Genomic DNA, 27,644 nt, shown 5'->3' with positions numbered 1-27,644 from the left:
AGAGACAGACCTTGGTTAACAAATGGACAATTGTTCACATTTTTCTCTATCATCTTTGTTTCTTCATTGACAACTGCGGAACCAATCAATTGATGTGTTTCATGGGAATGTGAATTTCCAACACTGTTTTCCATCTCTTGAGGACTGGATGACCATTGCCTTTTTGCACTGCTTGACAATTGACCTATGCTTCTCTTTTGTGGTATCTCGAGTGTTTCAACAGAGGAGGCCGATGCGAATCTGACCAGCCCTCCAAGACAACCACTGCACTGTACAAAAGGGAAATGAATGAATTGGAGCCCCTAACAAACTGAAAGTAATTGTCAGTACCAGGTACAAAACACTGATTCACATGTTCATTCAAATTTTTAACTGTTAAGATTGAGACTAGGTTTCTTATTCAAAACTAAAAACGTTCTACAATACCTTTATCATTTTAAGGGAAAAGAAGAAGAAGAAGAAGAAACACCTACCCCATACAAGCTAAAAAATGCCTTTGGTAGATCTAACCACCGAATATGATCCAAACAACATTCTAAATGTTAGAACAAGTGCATAGTTGTCCGGCAGCCATCTTTCACCCTTGTTATTGGTAAGAAGCTTACTGCACCCTTCCTGTTCCAACAAAGTCAGCATCAAGATCCCAAACAATGATGACCAATATGACAGAAATGAGGAACATAATGATCACTGTATCTCTGCTTTCTCCAGGCTGTCAGTTTGTGCAAGTGGGGTGCATGGTTTGGTGATCCAGACTGTTCATTTCTCGGGGCCCCATAGTGGCACCTCATTGACAGTAATTGCAAACCCTTGATTGCTGTAGAGCGATATAGTCATAGAGAATAAGAAATAGAGCTAGAGAAGTGATCCATGGTGAACTGAAGAATAAATAAAAATAAAAACACTGAAGATTGGAGAGCTCTAATCTCCCAATCCAGGGGACATTTGGGGCATAATCAAATATCAATCCATGGCTGGACCTATCAGATGAACAATTTAGATCACTCATTTGAACAAATCTGAAAAGGTGAGGATACCATGCATATTCTACAATCGAGGATCATATGATCCCTCCATTCATGTCTGACATAAAACAGAAATTTTATTGTCAATTTTCTGTAGGATAAAGTTCAATACATTCAGAAGAATTTTTAAGAAACCAAAAGGCAGCACCAATCTTAATCTGGAAGCATGAATGCCTCTTCATTAAGTCTTCAGAATGCCAGAGCCAGCATAGTAGAGAGCATTAGCAAGAATATGATATGAACTCTAAGGCTTAAATTTTAAATACTAATGAGTTAGAAAATTCATTGAATTCCAGTCAGGACCCATTTTGTATTTATTTATCCATTTTCAACTGATGATGTGTATAAAAGCCACAAACGTAATTAACACAAGCTATCGACAGCATATTTCATTTCCCAGAAGTATTTCTCATCTTTAATAGGAAAAACAAAGATTGATGCAGCACCAGCAAGTCCTCAATTGCCAGATCCAATCATGAGTTTGTACCTAGATATAGTGCTGATTTACAGATTTCTGATTTTCTAATTTCCATATTCAGAAGTCAAGGATTTTAAGGATCTGATTGTCAGATGGTAGAATTCTTTTCACTTTCATGGAAAACATGGTTTTGTTTTATGCAAAAAGCTTCAGAGTCTGAAACTGAAATTAAAAGAGTAGCACCACAACTTTTTGGGAAAAGTGAAATGGAGATGTCCTCTCTGCTTGCGGCTATCCAAGAGATGGATCAAAAGGAAGAAGCTGGGCTTTTCTCTGAGGATTTAGCTGCCAGATCTCTTTTCTCAGATGAGTATTGTGCCACGCTTAGAGAGGAAGAAATTAAACGGCAGCAGCGCTCTAGGGCTGTCTGGCTTAAAGAATCAGATAAAAACACCAAATTTTTTCGTAGTATGGCCCAATGCCAGGTCACGTTCTAACCTTATCTCCTCCTCGTCTGTTGACGATGTCATTGTTACAGAAAAGAGTTCGATTTCATCTGTGATCATAGATTTCTATTCCAAATTGCTTTCCTTGGATGGTGCAATCCGGCCTCCTATTGATAATCTTCATTCTTGAGGATGCGACTTTCTAGGAAAAGCCTTTTGACATAGATGTGGTTAAGGACGCAGTCTGGGGATTAGGGAAAGATAAGGCGCCAGGCCTAGATGGTTTCCCTATCGCCTTCTTTCAACTTTTTTGGGTAATCGTTAAGGATGATCTCCTAGCCCATATCCAAGACTTTTTCGACAACAATTGCTTGTCAATAGAGCTGGGCAATACCTTTCTAGCCTTAATTCCCAAGCTGGAAGTGCAACATCTGAAGGATTTTCAGCCCATTAGTCCGTTAGGCAGTCCTTACAAGATTTTAGCCAAATTGCTCTCCCAAAGATTGAGAACTGTTATGGAAAAAAATAATTCCCCCCTTTCAGTTTGCCTACGTGGATAATAGGCAAATTCTTGGCTGGGCTTTCATTGCCAATGAATGTTTGCATTCTTGCTCTCGCTCTAACAATCCAGGAATCATCTGCAACTTGGATCTTGAGAAAGCTTACGACCACGTAGATTGGTCGTTTCTTGACTATATGATGAACAAGATGGGTTTTGGACTCAAATGAAGGGTGTGGATGAGAGTTTGCATCTCTTCACCTAAATTCTTGACCCTCATTAATGGGTCTCCTTTTGGACACTTCAAATCAAGGTATTCCGTATCGGTAACGGTGACCATAACGGTCGCCACCATTACCGATACGTGTATCGGCCATAATGGCCGATACAGGGGTGTAACGACCGTTATGACCCCCATAACGGTTGAAAATTTTCTTTTGCCCGAAAAATTCTGAAAAATTATCTAGAAAATCAAGAATAATGTAAACATTTCAAATACGTATTCATTTTTTTGTTTTGAACATGTTTATGGTAGTGTAACGGTCCACTCTTGGGTGAGAGTGTTGTATCGGGCTATCTAGTGAATTGTTTAATATGATTATGTCTCTAATGTTTACACATCACAATCAACTATTAGAACTAGAAATCAGGGAAAAAAAAAAAGCATAAATACTGCTTTTTCAATTTTATTTTTATTTTTTAAAAAGGCCCTCGGAGATTCTGTTTGCTCAAATCACTTCAATCTACAGTTTTAATCTTAACAACTATAGTAAGAGTGGTCAAAATCTGTTGTAAAATGATATAGGAGAGTTTTTGGAATGAGAAAATTGAAAAAGAGGAGAATATTGAATTTAAATTGGAAAAAAAAAAGTGATCGTTTTTTTTACTGTTACGGGAGTAACGGTCGTTATGCCCTGTAACGCCCTTTACGGCCACCGTAACAGTTAATACGGTCTTAAAAAAATTAACTACCCCTTTTCACCCCCGTATCGCATAACGGTCATGGCCGTTACCCATATGTATCGGCCTTTATGGGCATATCGTAACGGATACGGAACACCTTGCTTCAAATCCTCTCGAGGGCTTCATCAAGGCGATCCATTGTCTCCTTTCCTCTTCCTTCTCGTCACCAAAGCCCTTAGCGCTATGTTGAGTAGGGGCCAGGATTTTGGCCTATTCAAGGGTTTTAAAATTAAGAACCTGCCTTTTTCTATTTGCCATCTTCAATTTGCAGATGACTCCCTCTTGTTTTGTGAGGCGGATGAAAGGATTGTAGATTTCTTGAGTATGACTATTTGCTAGTTTGAAGTTATTTCAAGTTTGAGAGTTAACCTCTCTAAGAGCAAATTGTTTGGTATTAATGTCTACAGAGAGGTCCATCTTTCCTTAGTTGCTTCCTTTAGGTGCAAGGTAAGTTCTCTCCCGACCACTTACTTAGGCTTACCGTTGCGCATTGAAAAACCTCCCCAGTCCCCAATGATGTGAGACAAAATCATTGAAAGATCGGAGAAGAAACTCTCGGCTTGGAAGCTTCACGTCTTGTCCCTTGGTGGAAGATTGAATCTTATCAAGGCTTCTTTATCAAACTTGCCCACCTACTATCTCCCTCTCTTCCATTGCCCTAAGTTTGTTATCCTTGAGATTGATAAATTGAGGAGAAACTTTTTGTGGAAAGGAGGTGCAAATGCTAGAAAAGTTCCTCTCCTTAACTAGAATGAGGTCTGTTCTCCATATTTTGAAGGGGGTGCAGATATAAAAAATTTGGAGGTAGTCAATAAAGCTCTTTTTGGGTAAATGAGTTTGGCATTTTGTAGTATAGAACGATAGTCTGTGGCACACAGTCATTGCTACCAAATATGAAGTCTCCAAGGAAGGTTAGTAGACTAAAAACTCTTCCCTTTTTTCTTTTTTCTTTTTTCTTTTTTTCTCTTCCCTTTACAGAGCCTCTTTCCTTTGGAAAGGTATCGCGAGGGTTGCCCCTCTCATTTGGGATAAAATCCATTTCTTCAGGAAATGGCTCTAGCATTAAAGTTTGGTTGGATGTTTAGTGCGGTTACCCTTCTTTGGCTAAATCCTTTACGGGGTTGTTTGTTATCAGCCTAAATCCTTCTTTGGCTCTAGCATCTTAGTTTCTCAGTGTTATGTTGGTTATAGCGATGCTAGGAGCTGGAACCCACATTTGAGAAGGAACATAACTACCACTCAAATCATCAATCTTACACTCCTTATTCGTTTGCAAACTTTCGCCCCTTCTTCCTACAAGTACGAGGATGAGATGCGTTGGTCGCTAGTTAGATCAGGTCAATTCTCTGTGCGCTCGCTCCACAAATCCCTATTGGTCCCTGATGTTTTGAAGCCTTCCTCTCACACAACTCCTTTTGTGGTCTTATGGGGTGCCCCCTAAGGTGGCAGCTTTTGGTTGGCTCGTGGGGAGGAATAGAGTTCTTAATATAGATAATCTTCATAAGAGAGGAATGTTCCTCCTAAATGCTTGTCTCTCTTGTCTTCAGGTGGAGGAATCGGTCGACCACCTGTTCATCCATTGCCACTTTGCCGTTGACATTTGGTGGAGTGTTTTACAGCTTCCGAGAGTCGCCTGGACTATGCCAAATTCTATGGAGGCCCTTCTGTTCAGCTGGCACGGGAAATTGGGAGGTGCGATCGGTAAAGAAAATGGTGGATCATTCTCCTCACAGTGTTGTGGGCACTTTGGGCTGAGTGGAACAATCGTTGCTTTAGGAACATTGTTGTTTTGAAGGCGGGAGCTTTCTCGAGGGTCCTAGTTTTCTTAGATACTGGGGCCCTTGATCCTTGCTTCTTCTAGGGTGTAGGGGTTGGGTTTGGGCTGCTTGGGCCTTGCTCTGTATTTTTTTCCGTTGTAGCTGTAGTTTTTCAGTGCTTACAAAATAATATTCTTACCTTTCAAAAAAAAAATTCACAAATCATATGATCTATAAGAGTACGTAAGTGCTAGGGGGTCAGGGGAAGGGTGTCAATGTCTTCACATCGAGATGGGAGAGTGGAAGATGATAGAACCAAAGCATTCCAACAGAGTTAAGGGCCATTTACATTATTCTTGCTAGTTTCAATGCAAGCTAAAGAGCAGATGATGTTGCTTTCTCTCATCAAAGGCATTACAAAAATTACTAAGACGGCAACTCCAAGTAGTGTTCTGTGTGTACAAAAATTAATTGTATCAACGATATCATCAGCAATGATCACGTTATCAAAATACTCAATAACGATCAATACTTGCGATATTTTGCAACTAAAAATCAACAAGAGCGCTCATAGCAATATTCTCCCATGCCTCTCCATAGAAAATCTCTTTGAAGCTTTCCGGCTAGCATGTTTGATGGGGACATCTAATGAAGAGTTTGCCACTGAAGATGATTCATCTAGAGATCCTAGAACTTCTCAGCCTTTTACTACTGCGAGTGAGAATGTCACTCGCAGCATGTCTTGAGGCAAGTATTCTCGTTTTTTATCTTCTCAGCAGGCTAGTATAGTTGCATCATGCATGAAGCATGAAGAGAAGCGGCAACAAATTTGGGTGCATTAGTGGTGAAGCATTGGTTTCAAAATGTAAACAAGTAGGCAGGAAGTGGGAGCGAGAGTGAGAGTCGGAAGCACGATTCGAAGTGGGAGTGACACCTAGCTAGAACGATCCTACAACTAAGGGCTACCACAAATGAACCATCGTCTTCCACTGCCACAATTGTCGAGTCAAGTAATGCATGTCTTCATTCTCATCAATTTGAACCCTGGGTTATTGATTCAGGTGCATCAGACAACTTAGACCATATGTCAAGTAATTCACATGTTTTCACTAAACTTGTTAATCCATCAACTCTTACTTCTGTTACTGTAGCAAATGGTACCTCCTCCCAGATTAAGGGATCAGGCACTGCTTGTTCATCTCCTTTGGAATTCTCATATGTCTTACACGTACCTCACTTCATATTCAATCTTATGTCAGTTGTCTCACCAAAAGTCTAAATTGCTCAGTTACGTTCTTCCCTTTTCGTTGTGCATTTCGGGATCTAAAAATGCAAAGGACAATTGGTTCAAGTCATGAGGCAGGAGGTTTATACTACCAAGATTGTGCACTGAGTACAGCGCTTTAATCTAGTGTGTCGTCATTCCGGTGACATTGTGAACTTAGTAATCCTTCCCCTAAATAAGCTAGAGCAGATGGTTCCAAAATTAGTGTCTATTTCTGATTTGATTGCAAAATATGTTAATATAGTAAACATAGTCATGTGTCTTTCCCATGGTGTGCTGTAAAGGTTGTTATGTAAAGGTAACGTTGCCACCGTTACACATTACGGGGTCATAACGGCCATAATAGGTGTTATGGAAAAAATGACTTGTAACCGCCGTTAACGGCCGGTTACGCCCCCTATAAAAGTCGTAACAACCCATTAATGGTTTGCTACGGGGCAGATATAGATTTTTGATTTTATTTTTTTTTTTTTCGACGCTATGGAGTAGAGACAGGTTTTTTGGGGGTTTCCTTTAAATAAATAAAAAGAAACCATAATGGCTGTTACAGTGGTTGTAACAGCCGTTATGACCCATATCATAAAGGTAACGGTGTTGGCCATTATGGCCACCGTTACTGTTATGGAATACCTTTATGTCCATGAAGTCATTTTTCATTAGCACATGCTAATATATGGGATCTTATCAAGGTCCCAAGTCATCATGGATTTATGTCATAATTGTGGTGATTTGTTTAGAACTACTTAGCTATATTTATTGAAGAAAGAGCATAAGTTTTTTCCATGTTTCAATTATTTCATGTGATGTTAGAAATCAATTCTTAACAAACATCTAGATTTTGCATTCAGATAACAAGGGTAAATACATTTAAAATGATTTTCAGTTGTATTTTCAAAAGCATAGAATCGTACATCAAGCATCTTGCAGTCACACACCACAACGGTTGGTTGACACAACCATAAGCCTTTAGTTGAAGTAATCCATGCTCTTTTATTTCAGATGAATGTACCATAGAAGTTTTGGGGAGATGCTATACTAACCGCATGTTTTTTCATCAATCTTATGCCCTCTTGGCCTCTTTTGTGTTAACGGGAAAAAAAAAAAAAAACAACCACCTCAAATTTTGATTCTAGAGCATCCTTGTTCTCTCTGCCTCCTATTGCATGCTTTGTCCATCTTTTGGGACCAAGGTTGACAAGTTAGATTCTTATTCTCTAAAATGTATGTTTCTTGGGTATTCTAGGTCTCAGCATAGATACAAGTGTTATTGTCCCTCTCTCCATAAACAATTTATATCCAGATGTTACTTTCTTTGAAAAGACTCAATTCTTTCAATCTGAGCATCAAAAGTCCATGGACATGGCCATTCCACCACAAGTTATTTTACCTGTTCCAAACCGATCACTCTGCACCAAACCATCTACTACTCGGGCACTTCAAGTATACACTAGTGGGAAGAAGGGTGGTGTTGCGCCACCTTTCCCTCATGCTTCTTAGCAACTGTCTTCCGCTCCACAAATCATTGTTCCTTACTACCTTTGATGATATACCTATTACTGTACTAATGGTACCCAGTCTTGCACTCTTCCTCCTATCTCAAATTTTGTCTAGCTAGATCATTTATCTCCTTCCAATAATTTGTGTTCCCTGTCATCTGTTTCTATTCATCATTCCTTTCAGGAAATCCTGTCTAATAGTGGCTGGAAGAAAGCTATGAATAACGAGATGCAAGCCTTACATTCTAACAGGACATGGGAGTTGACATCATTGCCCACCCGTAAACAAGTTGTGAGGGTAAATAAATTTACACAATTAAGTATCTTCCGGATGGTTATGTTGACTGGTTAAATGCCTGTCTTGTCGCCAAAAAATTAACACAAACATTTGGTGCGGATTACTCTGAAACTTTTTCGCCTGTGGCCAAATTAAACTCTTCAAATTATTCTCTTCATTGCTGTAAATTTGAACTGACCTCTCCATCGGTTAGATGTTAAAAATGCACTCTGAAATGGGGATTTGTACGAGGAAGTGTACATGGAGCAACCACCTGGGTATGTAGCACAAGGGTAGACAGATAAGGTGTCCAGTCTCAAAGGTCACTTTACCGGTTGAAGTAGTTTCCTCGGAGATGGTTCGAGAAATTTACCCAAGTCATATTAGAGTTTGGGTTGGTAGGAGCCAAGGTGGTCACATTTTTTGTTAAGAAAGTAAGAGTGTATGTGAGATTGTGCTAATTCTATATGTTGACAACATCACGATTACAAACAGTGATGACAGTGGAACAAATCGTCTCAAAAAGATTCTCAACATCATTTCTGAACCAAAGACTTGGAAAAGCTGTGGTATTTTCTAGAGATTAAAGTGGCCAGGTCCAAGGCAGGAATTAATCTTTCCCAGTGGAAGCATGTCATAGATTAACTATCAAACATTGGTACGCTTGGGGCCAAACCCATTGATACTCCTATGGACCCTAACTAGAAGCCGGTTGTGGATGAAGGAGACTTGTTATATGATCCAAGTAGGTATGCTAAGCTGGTTGGCAAGCTTATTTATCTTAAAATAACCCATCCAAACATAACATTTGTTGTAAGCGTTGAAAGTTAATTCATGCAGGTTCCTAGAAGTTTTCAGTGGGATGTAGTTACTCATATATACAAGGTATTCAAAGGGATCCCTTGGCCATGGAATAACTCACAAGAAATTATGGGCTCATTCATGTTTAAGGGTACTCAGATGTAGAATGGGTTGGTTCCCCTATTGATAAACAATTGATTATTGTACACATTGATGGTAATTTGATGACTTAGATGAGCAAAAAGCAGAACATGATGGCAAGATCAAGTGCAGAGGCTAACTATGGAGCTAGGGCATATGACCTATGAGTTGATGTCGCCCAAAACATTACTTCATGAGAATCGAGATTGGCTTTCCAGTTGAAGTTCCCATTCCCTTACATTCTGATAATCAGGCTGCTTCGCACATTACTAGTAACCTGGTATTCAATTGGAGGACCAAGCAAATTGAAGCGGACTATTATCTTATTCGTGAGAAGGTGTCCTCTAAAGATATCTCTAGCGCAAATCAGATCTCAAGATCTAGTTGTAGACATTTTCACCAAGGCATGGATGATATCTATGCACCTTGAGAGGGAATGTTAGTGATGATGGGTGGGGGCAGTAATAAGGGTGGTATAACTGTACGCTAAGGCTGCAACTCGGGTTCAGGTCAATCCAAACCCAATTGACCCAACCCAAATTTGGGATGGGTTATCAGGGTCTTCAGGCTAGGTTTGGGTTGGAAAATCCCAACCCGCTTTGAAATCAGGTTGGGTTAGGGTTGAGCAAAATTAGGTCGAGTTAGGTCAGTTGGGAATAGGGGTGCAACTTGGGTGGGTTAGATCGAGTTGAGGGACAACTTGAGCCCAACCTGACCTTAAGAGGGACAACCTGAGCCCAACCCGCAACTGAAGCCAAGTTCCAACCCAAGGTACCTAACCTGAACTCCGCTATACTCAACCCAATCCAACCCAAATACATTTGATTTTCCCAACCCGACCTGAATTTGCTCAACCCAAACCCAACGCAAATTCAAATCAGGTTCACAATTTCCAATCCGAGGACCTTAACAACCCAACCAAACTCTAGTCAACTCAAGGTATTCCGTATCGGTAACGGTGGCCGTAATGGTCACCACCATTACCGATACAGGTATCGGCCATAACGGCCGATACGGAGGTGTAACGACCGTTACGACCCCCGTAACAGTTGAAAATTTTCTTTTGCCCGAAAAATTCTTAAAAAAATATCTAGAAAATAAAAAATAATGTAAATATTTCAAATATGTATTCATTTTTTGTTTTGAACATGTTTATGATAGTGTAACGGTCCACTCTTTGGTAAGAGTGTTGTATCAGGTTGTCTAGTGAATTGTTTAATATGATTATGTCTCTAATGTTTACACATCACAATCAAGCATTAGAACTAGAAATCAAAAAAAGGCATAAATATTGCTTTTTCAATTTTTTGAAAAAAAGGCCTCGAAGATTCTATTTGCTCAAATCACTTCAATCCACAATGTTAATCGTAAAAGTTATAATAAGAGTGGTCAAAATCTATTGTAAAATGATATAGGAGAGTTTTTGAAATGAGAAAAGTGAAAAAGAGGAGAAAATTGAATTTAAATAGAAAAAAAAAAAAAGTAATCGTTTTTCGACCGTTACGGCAGTAACGGTTGTTATGCCCTGTAACGGCATTTACGGCCACCTTAACGACTGATACGGTCTCAAAAAACTAACTACCCCTTTTCACCCCCATATCGTGTAATGGTTATGACCGTTACCTATACGTATCGGCCTTTACGGGAGTATCGTAACAGATACGGTACACCTTGAATCAACTCGAACCCATGTTGTAGCTCTAGTTGGGAATAATCACGTGTATTTGGATTGGGTTGCATTGGGTCGAATCAGGTTGGGTAAGATTGGATCAAGCATAGAGGAATTGGAGTTGGGTCAAGTTGGCTCCAATACAAAGGAATTTGAGATGGGCACCTCAGGTTGGAATTGGCTTCGGACCAAGTTGTAGGCTGGATCCTATTGAGTTTGGGTCGGGCTTGGGTTGACCCTCAACCCGACTGAGTCGCACCTGTATGTAGGCCGACCTTGTCTTTGTGTTTGGTCACAAAGCACCCAACTTCAAGTTATTTAGTGAACACAAGTTGTATAAAATATATTATAAATTATAATCAGTGAAAAGTAATCAGGTCATTTTTTTTTTACTGTGTATGAGTGGGGGTTGTCCAAACACTACCTCTATTATCTCTCTTTCATTCTCTCTTCTTTGTTATTTCTCTTTACTACTTTCATACACAACTACATTGGGATCATCTAAAGATAAGTTGGTCAGTCAGCGAAAAATATTTTCTTAGGGTATGCTCACAGTAAGAAAAGAGAAGTGTTATTGTCCTGTCGGTAGAAAGTGGTATGTTTCTATGGCTGTTACTTTCCTTGAGAATGCACCTTATTTCTCCCAACAACCACCACAGTTGATCCATGTCATGCTAACCATCGTCAGGGTCATAATGGATTCTCTTAGTCCCAGTCTGATCACTAATGAGTCAGTGCAAAAGATGTTGAAGGTATACACCTGAAGAAAACACAGGGATCAGCCCTCGGAGATGATTGACCATGATCAATCCTTGGACCAGGTTCCCCTTCGTCCTCTCCTCACTAGTCAACTACTCCATAAAGCAACAAAGTACTCCTGTACATCTCACCCAATAAGTAATTTTGTGTCTTATCATTCCATCTCACGGGATTTCAGACCCACCATTCCATTTCCTGTCTTTATTTCTTCTAGGGTTACAGATGCATGCTGACTTATGCTCACTGGAAAGCCACTATGGATGGAAGAAATGGATGCTACTAAAAAGGAGGGAACATCAGACCTAGTTGATCTTCCAGAAGGAAAACATGTGGTTGGCAACGAGTGTACATACTGAAGCATAATTTGGACGGTTCAGTTGCTTATAAGGTTCTTCTTATGACAAAAGGATCCACCCAACAGTTTGGTATGGATTATCAGGAAACTTTCTCTTGTCACCAAGGTAAACTCTATTCACGTCTTTCTATTCATTGTAGTTCATTATGTCGCTCCATCAATTGGACGTGAAGAATGCCTTCCTCCATGACAATCTTCACGAGGAGGTACACTCTCTTCCTCATAGATTTCGTCCATTTGGCACGAGGGGAAGTGTGAAAGATGAAGAAACTATTGTAGGGTCTTAAACAGTCTCCACGAGCATCGTTTGACAAGTTAAATCAAGCCATAACTCAATCTGGCTTTAAAGAAGTCCATGTTGATGATGGTAAAATGTCATCATGGAGGCCGTGAAAGTAATATTGTGGCAGTTAAAGTCATTCGTAGGCATCACTTTTGAAGTTAAATACTTGTGGCTGCTAAAATATTTTCTGGGTACGGAGGTCACCCGGTCTAAGAAATGCATGTTCATCTCCCAAAGAGAAAAAGCCCTGGATTTTCTTCAAGAGCCTAGGATGCACATGTGCCAGCAATTAGTGGATAAGTTTAGAGCCTGTTTGGATGCACCCCAAATTCATGAATTTGGCAAATTTCTAATTGCCAAATTCATGAATTATCTAATTAATGTGTTTGGGTTAGCCTTAAATGATGAAAACGTTAATTGCCTAATTAGTGAAAACAGCATAAATCATGAACTTGGCAATTAAGAGTAAAAGTTAAAATTCCCTAATTCAAGAAGTTGGGAAATCAAGGGCTTCCGAAGGTTAAGCTTGAGACTCCACAAAATATCCATTTTGTAACCATGGGTCTAATGGCTATGATAATTTGATCAAAATATTGTTTAAGGGTGATAATCAATCAAAGCGGATCGCACTTGCCAAAAGGTCCAATCAACAATCCTGTCTTGTATAATCAACATGGGCCATCAAGTTTCCAAGCGTTTGCTAAGAAGGTGAGTATCATTGGATCGAAATATTTTTGAGAGATGGAAAATCAAAGATGGGCCCCATATGACAAATAATACCTGTCTGGTATGATAAAGGTAGTCCATAAGAGTAATGGTGGCCATAATGGCCATCACTATTACTGTTACAATATGGTTGTTACAAGCTTTCTTTCTTTTTTTAATCTGTTTCGGCCCCATTACAGACCTTTACAGGGCCGTTACAAGTCATTTTTTCCTGTAACAGCCATTTCGGCCTCGTAACGCGTAACGGTTAGTACTGTTACCGTTACGTAATCATTTTACCATTCCATGGGAATAATAAATATGGATCATCCATTTCCTAACCATCAACCAGTAGTAGGTTTGTCCAATTATGAAAGGTAGGCCCCACATGGAGGGTCCAGATTATGAATAGGACATTTCCTAGTGTAATACATATGGACTGCTCATTTCCTATCAATTGATCTACTAATGGTTAGGATCTTACATCAAAATTTTCTAAAGCGATGGGAATCAATGTGACCCATCATGAATAGTCTACATCAACAACTAAAGTCCTCGATTATACTCAATACGAATCATCCATCTTCCCAACCATTGATCAGATCATTAGGATCATCTTATCAAAGTGACTCTAAAGCAGACGAGAAAAACAAAAAGGTGGGCTTACCATGATGGATGATCTAGATCAATGATCAAAACTTCTTTTATTACAATCAATATAGACCGTCCATTTTCCTAGTCATCGATCAAATGGTAAGAACTATCCATTCAAAGTGACTTTTACAAGGGATGAACAATCAATGTCAGGTCCCACACAATGATGAATAGTCCAGATCATGTCTAAGAGGGCTAGGTGATTCAAAGGTAGGCCCACATGATGGTCAGATGTCATGTTACTATGGTATAATAAATAATAATCATCCATTTCCTAGCCATTGATCAAATGGTTTGAATTATCCTATCAAAGTGATGTTTTAGAAGGTATCAACAATAAAAAGTTGGGCTCCCGATGGACAGTCCAGATCACGAATAGAACCTTTCTAGTATAATAAATATGGAAAGTCCATTTTCAAACCATTGATTGGATGGTTAGGATCATCATATTATATTGGTTTTTGGAAGGGCGATTAAACATTGGCCCCACATGATGGACGATCAAGAACAATTATTGAACATTTCTCTATTATAATCATTATGGACCATCATTTTCTTGATCATTGATTGGATGTTTAGAATTATCCCATCAAAGGTAGGATGCACGATGGATGGCTTAAATCCATTATCGGACAACTTCTACATTATATTTGATTTCAACCATTAGTTTTGGTTATCATTGATTGAATGTTTTGAATAATGCATCTTAATTGATTTCAAAGGATTTCAAACCTCCTCAAACGTAAATTTGACTAACCCAACCAAATAATAAATCTAGAAAATCATGAATTTGACAAGAAAATCCTCTTATAATTAATGAACTTCCAATTTCATAAAGATAATGTAGATTTGTAAACTAGAAGTAGAAGAAAGAAGAAATAAGAGGAGAGGAGAGAGTTGTGAAAAGAAAGGAAAAAAGGATTGTGGGGCTGGACATTCCCTCTCCTCCTATATATATTAATAATAAGCATGTAAAAAAACAAAAAAACAAAAAAAAAAAATTTAAAAATAAAACAGAAACACACTTAGGGCCTGTTTGATTTTTCAAATCCTTAATAAATGAGCTGTAAGGAGGCAATTATTACTATTTTAGCTTGTTTGAAAATTGGGTTGTATTTCCTCCTTGAAAACCGGTTTAAAAAGATTGACTTAAATTTATGAGCCCCAACATAATATATGTTGCATATTCACACCGTCCATCAGTTTTACCGAAACATTTTGGGGTGTGGGCTAAAAAATTAAGCAGATCCAAAGTTCAAGTGGCCCACACCAAAGGAAACAGTAACCTTAGAACGTCCATCGTTGAAAGTTGTGACCTATATCGAGCCTACATTGATGTTTATTGGTCATCTAACCGGTTCAGTAGGTCACATAGACATGGATAAGAGGAAAACACAAGTATCAGGTTGATCCAAAACTTTTTTGGGGACCCAAAAGGTTTCTAACAATAGGCGTTCAATTCCCACTGTTTCCTATGGTGTGGTCCACTCGAGTTTTGGATCTGCCTCATTTTTTGGCTCATGTCCTAAAATCAGATGGCATAACTGATGGACGCTGTGGATAAGCCACGTGCATCACAGTGGGCCCCACATTTATTTGGCATTGGTCCTCGATTTTAGTGTTAAAAAAGCAGGTGTCAACATCAGCCTTGGGAGTGATATTGTAATTATCAAGGTAAGAAATTATTACCTATTTACAAAGCATTTACATGATATTTGAAAAATCAAACAGGCCATTAAGTAACAAAAGCAAAAATGCCTCTTAAGTCCTAAAAAAGAATCCTAATCCAATTTAACTAAAAGAATAGGCAAGAAAATGTGCTAGGTGGGCCGTACAGCTTCATATCCATTAGGGGGGGCTGCACAACTGCATATTTGCTCCCGCTTCTCTAGTAATGGAGTTGAATGCCTCGACAACGACTCATCATTCATGACTTCTTCTCACACTCTAAGCAGGCATCATAACTTGGCTGCATCATCTTTCTCAGCACGTCTCTGACCAATGACTAACAAGCCTAGCTCAATATTAAAAATCTAGTCAAGATTTTCCAATATGATAATCAAGTCATTAATCAGCTTTACTATCGATTGAACCATTGATCCGTCATTTGTTTCACTAACTGATACATCTATGATCCATTAATGTATTCCACAATCGATCTAATCGTGGACTTATGTGTATCAAATATAAGAGAAATTTACGACTGTGGACCCCACCTTTTATCCATTGGATATTCTTGAAACAATACAAACTTAACATACGCACTTGGACCTCTTCGTACGAACAACAAATTCCAGGACGAAAATACCCCTCCTTTTCACGGAAACGGATTGGGTACGCCTCCTGCCACCCGCCCATGGCGGATAGTCAGTGGTATGTGGGCCTCACCATGATGTTTGCTTTTCATCCATGCCGTCCATATATTTTTCCAGATCATTATGGTATGAGACCAAAAATTAGGTATATCCAAGTCTCAAGTGTACCACATTACAGGAAACAATGTTGAATGAGCGTCAACCATTAGAAACTCAGGTGGAGCCCACTGTGATGTTTGCGAGAAATCCTCCCCATCTAAGTTCATTCATAGGGTCACAAAGACCTGGATGAAGAGGAAAAACAAATTTCATAATGATCAAAAACTTTTGTAACCCCTGAACGGGTTTCAATGGTGGACGTTTAATTCCCCACTGCCTTTTACAATGTGGTCCACTTGATAGCTAGATCTATCTTATTTTTCGTCTCAAGCCTTAATATGAGCTCGCCAAATAGATGAACGGTTTGGATATAGCACAAACCTCATGATTGGACCCACAAATGCAACACAGTAAAAAAAAAAAAAAAAAACACAAACTGCCGTGGCATTGCCGCCGGTTAGGCGGCAGTGCGCCGGCAGTCTGTCAGATTTTATTTTATTTTTTATTTATTTTTTTTTATTTTTTTTTACTGGGAGAACTTTTTCTCCCTTACATTTTTCTCTAATACATAATTATATAAATATGTATATATAAGTATATAAAAATATTTTTTTATCTTTTAATTCATTTCTTTGTCCATGTATTCAACAAGCATATCTCCTAAATTAAAATGATTTGTTTTTTTTTTTTTACACACGCACACACACCCCCACACACTCACACTAGTGGAATTTCACCACCTATGGATACTCAAACGCTTGACCGGGTGTTGAAACTCCTAAGAGTCTACCACCCGAGGGAGAGTAAGGATCCAAACTATAATGGTTTGCTCAACGTACCATATATGATTTTGGGGTAGGAGAAGCTAATTTAGCGGGGCAAGCATGAAATTCAGTGGGGCAAACATGAAATTCAACGGGGCAAACATGAAAATGAGAGGGCAAGCATGAAAATTAGCGGGGTAAACATAAAAATGAGAGGGCCAAATATGAAAATGAGCGAGGCAAGCATGAAAAAGAGCGGGGCAAACATGAAAAAGAGCGAGGTAAACTAGAAAATCAGCAGGGGAAACATGAAAAGCAGTGGGGCAAACTAAAATATGAGCGGGGCAAACTAGAAAATCAACGGGGGAAACATGAAAATCAGCGGGAAAACATGAAATGCAGTGGGGCAAACTAGAAAATCAGCGGGGGAAACATGAAAAGCAGCGGGGCAAACTAGAAAATCAACGGGAAAAACTAATTAGCGAGGCAAACCGAAATATGAGCGAGATAGACAAAACAGCGGGGCAAACTAGAAAATCAGTGGGGGAAACATGAAAAGTAGCGGGGCAAACTAGAAAATCAGCGGGGGAAACATGAAAAGCAGCGGGGCAAACTAGAAAAACAGCAGGGCAAACTGAAATATGAGCGGGGCAAACTAGAAAATCAGCGGGGGAAACATGAAAATCAGCGGGGAAAACATGAAAAGCAGCGGGGCAAACTAGAAAAGCAGCGGGGGAAACATGAAAAGCAACTGGGCAAACTAGAAAATCAGCGGGGGAAACATGAAAAGCAGCGGGGCAAACTGAAATATGAGCGGGGCAAACTAGAAAATCAACAGGGGAAACATGAAAATCAGTGGGGGAAACATGAAAAGCAGCGGGGCAAACTAGAAAATCAGCAGGCGAAACATGAAATCAGCGGGGGAAACATGAAAAGCAGCGAGGGAAACTAGAAAATCAGCGGGGGAAACATGAAACGCAGGGGGCCAAACTGAAATATGAGCGGGGCAAACTAGAAAATCAGCGGGGAAAACATGAAAAGCAGCGGGGCAAATAGATTGAGTGTGGATTGTTTGTGTAGAACGTACACTAGTGAAGTTGGGTCTCATTTGTCCACGTCATTTCCAAGGACTCAAGCTAACAAGATATGTCGGATTTCTCTCTCCCAAATAGATTGCGTGTTATGCTACATGACTTTTTAAAGGGGTAGTCCTATATTTTAGCTTGGTTTTTTAAAGAAAAAAAATGAAGTTCTTTATGATGAATAATCACATATATAATTAATAAAATTATAGATACAAAAAATAAGTCCTATATTGAAATATAATAATGAAAATATTAGCATGCATACACCCGACCAACCCAATCAACCCGTCAAGCCCTCTTGGGTTGGGCTTGGGTTGAGAATTCCCAACCCAATTAGGTCAAGGTTTAGGTATAGGAACTTTGGGTTGGGTTAGGGTTGAGCACCAACCGGAACCAACCGGCCCGACTTTCAGCCCTAATTTCATGTTTGCCCTACTCAATTTCCTGTTTTACCCGTTAAATTTCTAGTTTTCCCCACTCAATTTCATGTTTGCCTCACTTAATTTCATGTTTGCCCCGTTGAATTTCCAGTTTGACCGCGAAGTGATTGAAATTGACCACGAACTGAATGAAATGGATTTTTGACCATCCACCCGATGGAATCTTGGAAAATAACTAGGTTGGTTGGCTAAATTAGCTTCTCCTACCCCAAAATCATATGTGGTACGTTAAGTAAATCATTCTAGTTTTGGAGATATGCTTGTTAAATAAATAGACAAAGAAATGAATTGAAAGATAGAAAAATATTTTTATATACTTATATATACATATTTACTTAATTATGTATTAGACAAAAATGTAAGGGAGAAAAAGTTCTCCATGTAAAAAAAAAAAGTCGAACTGTTGCGGCACTCCCCTGTCAAACTCTACGCATTGAATCGTGAGAAATTTACGACTGTGGACCCCACCTTTTAGGAAAACAACCTGTACACTACATATGAGAGGATCTAACAGAGCCTAGCCATCAACGTTTAACTTCACCATAGGCTCCCCATTAAAAAGGATTGAGAACCAGCAATTTTCCCAGCATGCCTCCATCAAGGAAATCCATCTGTCACTAAAAGCAAATCGCCTCATCACCTTCTTGAGAAAAACTCAATCCACCCTGTCATAGGCTTTCTCAAGGTCAAGCTTGAGAATGAGATTGCCGCCTCTAACTTTCCTGTCAATGTTGCGCACTGCCTCAAGCGTCATAGCAACATTCTCTGTAATAGACCTGCCTTTCACAAAAGCCCCTTGCCCCATGGAAATAAGCCTAGGGAGGATCTTACTCAAGCAGGAAGCTAGGATCTTTGAGAAGATTTTGTAAATAACATTGCGAAGGCTAATCGGCCGGTAGTCTACAAACCCTTTAGCGGCCGAATTCTTTGGGAGAAGACTGATCAACGATGCCGTAAATGCTCTAAGTATCTGACCTCCTTCCATGAAGAAACACGCTACCTTATGAATATCATCCCTTGCTGAATTTCTACTTTCCCCCGCTCAATTTCATGTTTCCCCCGCTCAATTTATAGTTTGCCCCGCTCATATTTCACTTTGCCCAGCTGTTTTTCTAATTTGCCCTGCCCATACTTCAGTTTGCCCCGCTCATATTTCACTTTGCCCCACTCATACTGCAGTTTACCCCGCTGTTTTTCTTGTTTGCCTCTCTCATACTTCAGTTTTCCCCACTGTTTTTCTAGTTTACCCCGCTCATACTTCAGTTTGCCCCGCTGTTTTTCTAGTTTGCCCCGCTCTTATTTCATGACTTAAGCCGATAAATCTAAACGTATCCAATGTTCAAATGGACCACACCAAATGAGCCCACAGTTTGTCAGTACGCTCCCATTGTACTAAGTAAACTCAGTTGGCCCACATTGAATGTATATAGTATATCCACTCCGGCCATCCATTTTTCCATATAATTTTAGCGGTTTAGCCCCAAATTGAAGCATATCAAAAGATCAAGTGGATCATACCACAGGAAATAAGAGCGGGGCAAATAAGAAAAACAGCGGTGCAAACTGAAATATGAGCGGGGCAAACAAGAAAAACAGCGGGGTAAACTGAAATATGAGTGGGGCAAACTGAAATATGAGCGGGGCAAACAAGAAAAACAGTAGGGCAAACTGAAATATGAGCGGGGCAAACAAGAAAAACAGCGGGGTAAAACTGAAACATGAGCGTATCACACATATAAGACATTTGAAAATGCACCGTATCATATTTGACACATGCAAAACATGAGGGTGCTTAAAGCTAGATAATGGTGTAAGAATTCTATAAAGTTAACTTAATTGATCAATGGTCTAGATCTTCGTAAGGATTTAACATCATGGATGGACATATGGGTGGACTCTACTAAAATTATGATTAAATTAAAAATATGTAATGAGTCAAGCGCTTACATGGTAACTCACACAGTGTTGTGGTGAACTTGAAATCCTAAATCATGTGGAGCCTTATGAGTTTCGATGCTTTTCAAATTTATATTTCTCTCTATTTTAAATATGATTTGAGTGCTTCTTTAAGAGTGTAAGGTGTGGAGATTGAAGATGGAAAATAGCACGAATGACTAGTTGCATGTTAGTGATGTGGTACACTGGCAGACGTGTCACATTTGGGGTGCTTGGACTATACATGGAGGGTGTCAAAAGAAAGCAGCTACAGGATAGGTCAGGTACTTTCCTTTTCAAGAATCCAAACTAGCCACCAAACGCTGGATTAGCTTCATTTGTATGTCTGGATATGGTGACTTTCTACTCGTGCAGTATGTGGACGAGATTTACACACATCTGTAGGTGGAACCCAACCTTGATTGGACCTTATCTCAAACTTCACACTATTGGATTGTCCCAACCTTGGATAGATGGTCAAGTAACTATGGTTGACTCTTTTACAACAATCTATTTTATTTCTGAAAAGTCCTCCAATTGAATTGTTGGAATTCTTGGATCTGTGTGACTTGTGGCTTATAAGCCATTAGCTTGACTGGGTGTTGAAACTCCTAATAGTCTACCACCCGAGCGGGGCAAACAAGAAAATGAGCGGGGCAAACATGAAAATGAGCAAGGCAAACTAGAAAATCAGCCGGGCAAACTGAAATATGAGCGGGGTAAACTGAAATATGAGTAGGGCAAACTAGAAAAACAGCAGAGCAAGCGTTCATATTACTGTGACAAGTTAATATGAATAGTACTCTCGGGTCTTAAGTTTATTCAACTGTGATGCATGGTTTGGTGATCCAGGCCAATCATCTAATGGGTCGCACCATGAACCAAATTTTTCCCTGCAAGTAAATCATTCTAGTTTAGGATTCTTACTCTTGCTCGGGTGGTAGACTCTTAGGAGTTTCAACACCCGGTCAAGCGTTCGAGTATCCATACGTGGTGAAATTCCACTAGTGTGAGTGCATGGGGGTGTGTGCGTGTGTAAAAAAAAAAAAAGAAAAAAAAACATTCTAATTTAAGAGATATGCTTGTTAAATAAATAGACAAAGAAGTGAATTAAAAGATAGAAAAATATTTTTATATACTTATATTTTCATGTTTACCCCACAATGCTTGCCCCGCTCATATTTTAGTTTGCCCCACTCATATTTCTCTTTATGGTAGTGTAATAGTGCTTGAGTAACTACTTATGGATCTTGGGTAATAACTGAGTTAGTTAGTACGCTCCCATTGTGGAGCGTAGCAAGCATAATCGGACTGCGTACCGAGTTAGTCAGTACGCTCCAATTGTACTAAGTAAACTCAGTTGGGCCCACATTGAATGTATGTAGTATATCCGCGCCGTCCATCCATTTTTCCATCTAATTTTAGGTTTAGCCCCAAATTAAAGCATATCAAAAGATCAAGTGGATCACACCACGGGAACCAGTGGGCATAATGATTTCCATCGTTGAAACCATAGTGGGCCCAACAGTGATGTTTGTTTGTTATCAAACCTATTCATAAGATCATACAGACATGGATTAATAGAAAAAACAATTATAAGCTTGATCCAAAACTTCTGTAGCCCCTAAGAAATGATCAACAATAGAAGTTCAATTCAAAATTTCATTTGGTGTGGTCCATTTGAACATTGGATACGTTTAGTTTGCCCCGCTGATTTCATAGTTTGCCCGCTGATTTTCATGTTTGCCCCGCTGATTTTCTAGTTTTTGCCCGCTGATTTTCATGTTTGCCCCGCTGATTTTCTAGTTTGCCCCGCTGATTTCATAGTTTGCCCCGCTGATTTTCTAGTTTGCCCCGCTGATTTTCTAGTTTCCCCCACTAATTTTCTAGTTTCCCCCATTGATTTTCTAGTTTACCCTGCTGATTTTCTAGTTTGCCCCGCTGATTTCATAGTTTGCCCCGCTGATTTTCTAGTTTGCCCCTCTGATTTCATAGTTTGCCTCGCTGATTTTCTAGTTTGCCCCAATGATTTCATAGTTTGCCCCGCTGATTTTCTAGTTTGCCCCGCTGATTTCATAGTTTGCTCCGCTGATTTTCATGTTTGCCCCGCTGATTTTCTAATTTGCCCTGCTACTTTCATAGTTTGCCCCGCTGATTTTCTAGTTTGCCTCGCTGATTTTCATGTTTGCCCCACTGATTTTCTAATTTGCCCCGCTGATTTTCTAATTTGTCTCGCTGATTTTCTAGTTTGCCTCGTTGATTTTCTAGTTTCTCTCGTTCAATTTCATGTTTACCCCGCTCAATTTCATGTACGGCTGAAAGTTGGGTGGGTTCAACCCGACTTACCCGGGACCGACCTAACATTGGGTTAGGATCAGGCAGTATATATCAGGTCCAATCTCAAGCTTGGGCTATACAAACACCAACTCGATAAAACTTAGGTTAGGCTTGGGTTAAGGTCTCAGGCTGCCTAACCCAACCCGAACCCAATCAATATATTAGTTACTTATAAATTATAATTGAGTGTGGATTGTTTGTGTAGAAGGTACACTAGTGATGTCAGGTCTCATTTGTCCACGTCATTTCCAAGGACTCAAGCTAACAAGATATGTCGGATTTCTCTCTCCCAAATAGATTACGTGCTATGCTACATGACTTTTTAAAGGAGTAGTGTTATATTTTAGCTTGGTTTTTTTAAGAAAAAAAATGAAGTTCTTTATGATGAATAATCACTTATATAATTAATAAAATCATAGATACAAAAAATAAGTCCTATATTGAAATATGATAAACTAATATAATAACGAAAATATTAGCCCGTATACACCCGACCAACCCAATCAACCCGTCGAGCCCTCTTGGGTTGGGCTTGGGTTGAGAATTCCCAACCCAAGATTGTGTTGGGTTAGGTCAAGGTTTAGATATAGGAACCTTGGGTTGGGTTAGGGTTGAGCACCAACCCGAACTAACCGACCCGACTTTCAGCCCTAATTTCATGTTTTACCACCTAAATTTCTAGTTTTCCCCACTCAATTTCATGTTTGTCTCGCTCAATTTCATGTTTGCCCCGCTGAATTTCCAGTTTGACCGCGAAGTGATTGAAATTGACCACGAACTGAATGAAATGGATTTTCGACCATCCACCCGATGGAATCTTGGAAAATAACTAGGTTGGTTGGCTAAATTAGCTTCTCCTACCCCAAAATCAAATGTGGTATGTTAAGTAAATCATTCTAGTTTTGGAGATATGCTTGTTAAATAAATAGACAAAGAAATGAATTAAAAGATAGAAAAATATTTTTATATACTTGTATATACATATTTACTTAATTATGTATTAGATAAAAATGTAAGGGAGAAAAAGTTCTCCATGTAAAAAAAATTAAAAATTAAAAATAAAAAATAAAAAAATGCCGGACTGTCGCGGCACTACCGCCGGTTAGGCGGCAGGTTCGGCAGCAGTGCCGCCGAACCGGCGGTAGTGTCGCGGCAGTCTGTGGCAATTTTTTTTATTTTTTTTTTTTGCAATGTTACTTTTGTGGGTCCCATCATGAGGTCTGTGTTATATCCAAACCGTCCATCTATTTGGTGAGATCATATTAAAGCTTGAGACGAAAAATAAGATAGATCTAATTATCAAGTGGACCACACTGTAAAAGGCAATGGGGAATTGAACGTATACCATTGAAACCCTTTTAGGGGTTACAGATGTTTTGGATCATTATGAATTTTTTTTTCCCTCTTCATCCAGGCCTTTGTGACCTTATGAATGGATTGGATGGAAAATAAATGTTATGGTGGGCCCTACAAAATTTTTAACGGTGAAAATCAGTTTTCCCGCTGCTCTTTGTGGTGTGGTCCAGTTGATCTTTGGATATGATTTTTTTATTTTTTGGGATAATGCTCCGAAATGATCTCGAAATATGGATGAATGTTGTGGATATAATAAATACATAGCTGTGGGGCCATGTAACTTTGATCTCTTTTGAGCCGTTCATACAACTCTCGGTTGGAGGAGCGTCAGCGCTCGTCTTCGAAAGGAAGGCAGGGGTATTTTCGTCCTGAAATTCCGACTCCGTACGAGGAGGTCCAAGTGTGTATTCTAAGTTTGTATTGCTTCAAAGAAACCGCTGGATAAAAGGTGGGGTCCACAGTCGTAAATTTCTCCAAATATAATGAATTGAGATACATTGTGTTCTTCTAGTCTCTACAAGCTATCCATGCAGAGTTAAGCAAACTTCTTTATTAATTTTCTTAGATCACCCAATTCTTCCTTGATTTCTCTGTACCTTCCACGTCTTCTCAACATTCATTGATCCCTTATATGGGTTTTTATGATGGCATGTGCTTGAATATGTGACATATTGTCGTGTGCTTTTGTAGTTAAGGAGTTAGGAGACCAAGGAGCATAATTGTCTCCACTACTCAATGACAACTCCACACTAGGGAATGGGTTGGCTCAATGGGGTAGATTTTAGGGAAAAGGGACATTTTGAGATTTAGGGTTTTGGAAATTTTGGGGATTTTGGAGAAACTAGAGTTTGGATTTGAAATTTGGGGGAAATAGGAAATGTTTAGGATTAGGATTTGTGGGGTTTAGGAAGAATGGGTTAAGTGCGTGGACTGGGGAAATATGAATAGTAAAGGAAAAGAAAATAAATTTGCAAGGTAGGGACTAGCTCTAATACCAAATTTGGCATAAAGATAGTGAAAAGGGAGAAGTTTTTTTTCTTCGTATCATAAAACCACAATTTATTAGCAAATGCAACAGAAATAAAATTGAAGGATTGTAGATTAATATCCAACAAGCTATTAGCAGCCATCTCAGGAATTGAAAAAGATTCTGTCACTCTTATTTTATCATAGGAAACACATGTGGAAAGAGAAGCAATACAGACTATAACCCAAGAAAATAACTTTTTTTATTCCATCAAACTACACATAATGGAGTCTTTACATGCTATATATTTATTATCAAAGCAAAGGAAATCCTAATATAATCCTAACAATCTATTTCTTCCAAACCGTCCATTTCATCAGATTGCTAGGATTCAAGAGTCTCAAGTATTTTTATTATTATTTTATTTATTTATTTATTTTGAAAGGTAACAATACTAGGGATTCAAGAGAAGAAGTTATGCCCAAATTTTTAACTCCGACTGCCAACCTAATCCAAACCTCCCTTATCCAAGATTGGGACAAGCAATGAGCTCCCACAGGTGTGATTCCTAACCATCTATTTCAATAACCAAAATAACACTTAATCCTACATGCCTTCCAATAATCAGCCATAGAGCACTCAAATGATATCAAAATTGCATAAGCTTGAGCTCTGTTGAAAGATCAGTAAGCTTTCAAAAGGGATAAATTTAATGTCATTTGGACATCTTTTGATACCCAAAAAAAAAAACAGCTAGAAAATAAGCAACGAAAATACTAAGAGGCATGGGCTAACTCTTCTTAACAACCAATTATAACAGACCCTATGGACTTGTAAAACATCTTATTGATCCCATGGGCACACAATTTTGATCAAGATCTATCATCACACCACAGATCTGACGCAAATCTTCAATCAAGAAAATTTAAACAGTTGAATATATCAAATTGTTGATCAGCCATCTTGTGCGACCTACATGCATCCTTTGACCGATGTGCATGGTCTTGGATACATCAAATGGGCAGCTAAAACGAAAAGGTCAGCATTCAAAATTCAACACATCAAATAAGATTGTTAAGGTCATTTAATCAATGTGATTTTTGGTCAATGCTGCAGGAATACACCCACAACAGGGCCCAAGATTTAGATGGTCTGGTTAAATGTACAGGAGTGCCCCATGTACAGTAGATGAACTGCCACCCTTTACTACAATTCTAAACACAACTCTGTAGTCAAACCCACATTTCTGAGGGATCTTAGGCCACAACATTGCATACTGACATCAACATGAGATCCCAGATACAATCATATAGCTCAAGTTGACATCACCCTACTTGAAGCAAGACAACATAAAATTGAAAAAAAATAATAATAATAATAAATAAAGATTAACGAAACAAATAAGAACAACTATATGATCATTTTACTGTAAGATCCATACAATGCCAAACATCAAGAGTTTACAAACCCAGCCCATGAATCCAGAGTTCCAGACCATCATCTGCTGGGCCCTACCATGGACTGGATGATGGTCCTGATATACTCAAGAGGGGATTCAACAATGGTCTGTGTTCAAAAGAAATACGGGCAAAAAGTGGGTCGATAGGATCTTCAGATCCAGGGGAGTTTTAGGACATCCCCCGTCAAGGCGATGCCTATCGGATAATCACCTTAGCATGCTCGTCACTTGTACAGATATCACCTTAGTATGTTCCTCATGAAAGCATATTAGGGTTTTCAGTTTGCACAAGTGGGGCCCACGGCTCAGACCGACCATTGATTTGTTAGGCCTCACTGTGGATGGACCTCGCCTTTAAAGTATCCTCAATTGGACAATCCTGCCCTTTCAAAATCTGCCCCGTAAATGGACGAAGAACAAGATAAATAACATCAACGATCCACATTTAACTAAACAAGAAAGACCCAAGATTGGCATCTAAGACCTTCCCAATCTAGGAGATTTTAGGCGCATGGCCCATTCAAGGCAGAGCCCAACAAACCAACGCTCCGGATCATTCAACCATGTACTCAATCTGTACAAAGTGAAAACCCGGATATAATGCTCATGTTTCAAAGATCATATAATTCCTCCAATCCAAAGGGTGCGTTTGGTTTCACCGAATATAATGAAATTTCACGAAATTTGGGGCAACCAAACGCACTCGAAGAGAACTCAGCAATTAAGAAGAAGAAATAAGGAGGTTAGGGTTTATTCCTTACCTGTATTACGATAGGATTGGAGTTTGATGGAAAGAGAAAGTGAGGATAATGGCGAAGAATCTTCTAAATATATAATAATATCAGAGAAACGCTTTGAAGGAATTTGTTGACTGGAGAGGATGAATGAAGAGGAAGACATCCTACCGTCCTGATGCGTGACTACCGTAAATGGAAATGTTATCTTAACAGCAAGTGGGCCATTCTTATCCAGACTGTTGCCTTGATGGGTCCCATAGCTGTTCCAGACCGTTAATTCGCTCGGCCCGTTTTAGGATGCGTCCAAAAAACTCCCATTTTTTGGAGCGAGACCGAATCGACTACAATGCTACGTAGGTTAAGCTTAATCTACAGTGACATGTGTGGGGCCCAGCGTGATGTGTGCATAACATCTAATACCCTTTATTATCTTGGACTTGGCGTTCAAACGGACGCGGTTTGGCTGGCGACCCCAACACCAGCTAGATTGCTGGTGTCAAAGCTCTGTGGGCTCACCATGATGAACCTAAAAATGAGATAATTTTAATACAGGCCGTTCTTCTATTTTGCCAGCGTGATGTGACGATTGAACTCCCACTGTTAAAATTTTCCTACGG

At 39.3% G+C, this 27,644-nt stretch overlaps 1 protein-coding gene across 6 annotated transcripts in view; it reads right to left on the bottom strand.

Moving 5' to 3' along the window:
• LOC131231868 (uncharacterized) overlaps positions 1–27,295 on the bottom strand; it is a 64,135-nt gene extending 36,840 nt beyond the window's left edge. The window contains exons 1-4 of one of the 6 annotated variants that reach the window (XM_058228202.1): positions 27,052–27,292; positions 26,775–26,864; positions 474–615; positions 11–264 (exon numbers count right to left, since the gene is read on the bottom strand). In XM_058228202.1, the coding sequence (XP_058084185.1) occupies positions 11–264; positions 474–478 (259 nt within the window). In that variant the 5' untranslated portion in view covers positions 479–615; positions 26,775–26,864; positions 27,052–27,292. Of the gene's footprint in view, positions 1–10; positions 270–473; positions 616–691; positions 818–15,368; positions 15,548–26,774; positions 26,865–27,051 lie in introns of all 6 variants that reach the window. The other 5 variants (XM_058228199.1, XM_058228201.1, XM_058228204.1 and 2 more) reach the window with 5 other exon arrangements.
• Between the last annotated feature and the right edge of the window lie 349 nt (positions 27,296–27,644).

Source organism: Magnolia sinica, chromosome 17, assembly GCF_029962835.1.
Source record: "Magnolia sinica isolate HGM2019 chromosome 17, MsV1, whole genome shotgun sequence".
Taxonomy (NCBI): Eukaryota; Viridiplantae; Streptophyta; class Magnoliopsida; order Magnoliales; family Magnoliaceae; genus Magnolia; species Magnolia sinica.
Note: the sequence above shows the minus strand (reverse complement) of the source record. Positions and strands in the feature narration are given on the sequence as shown.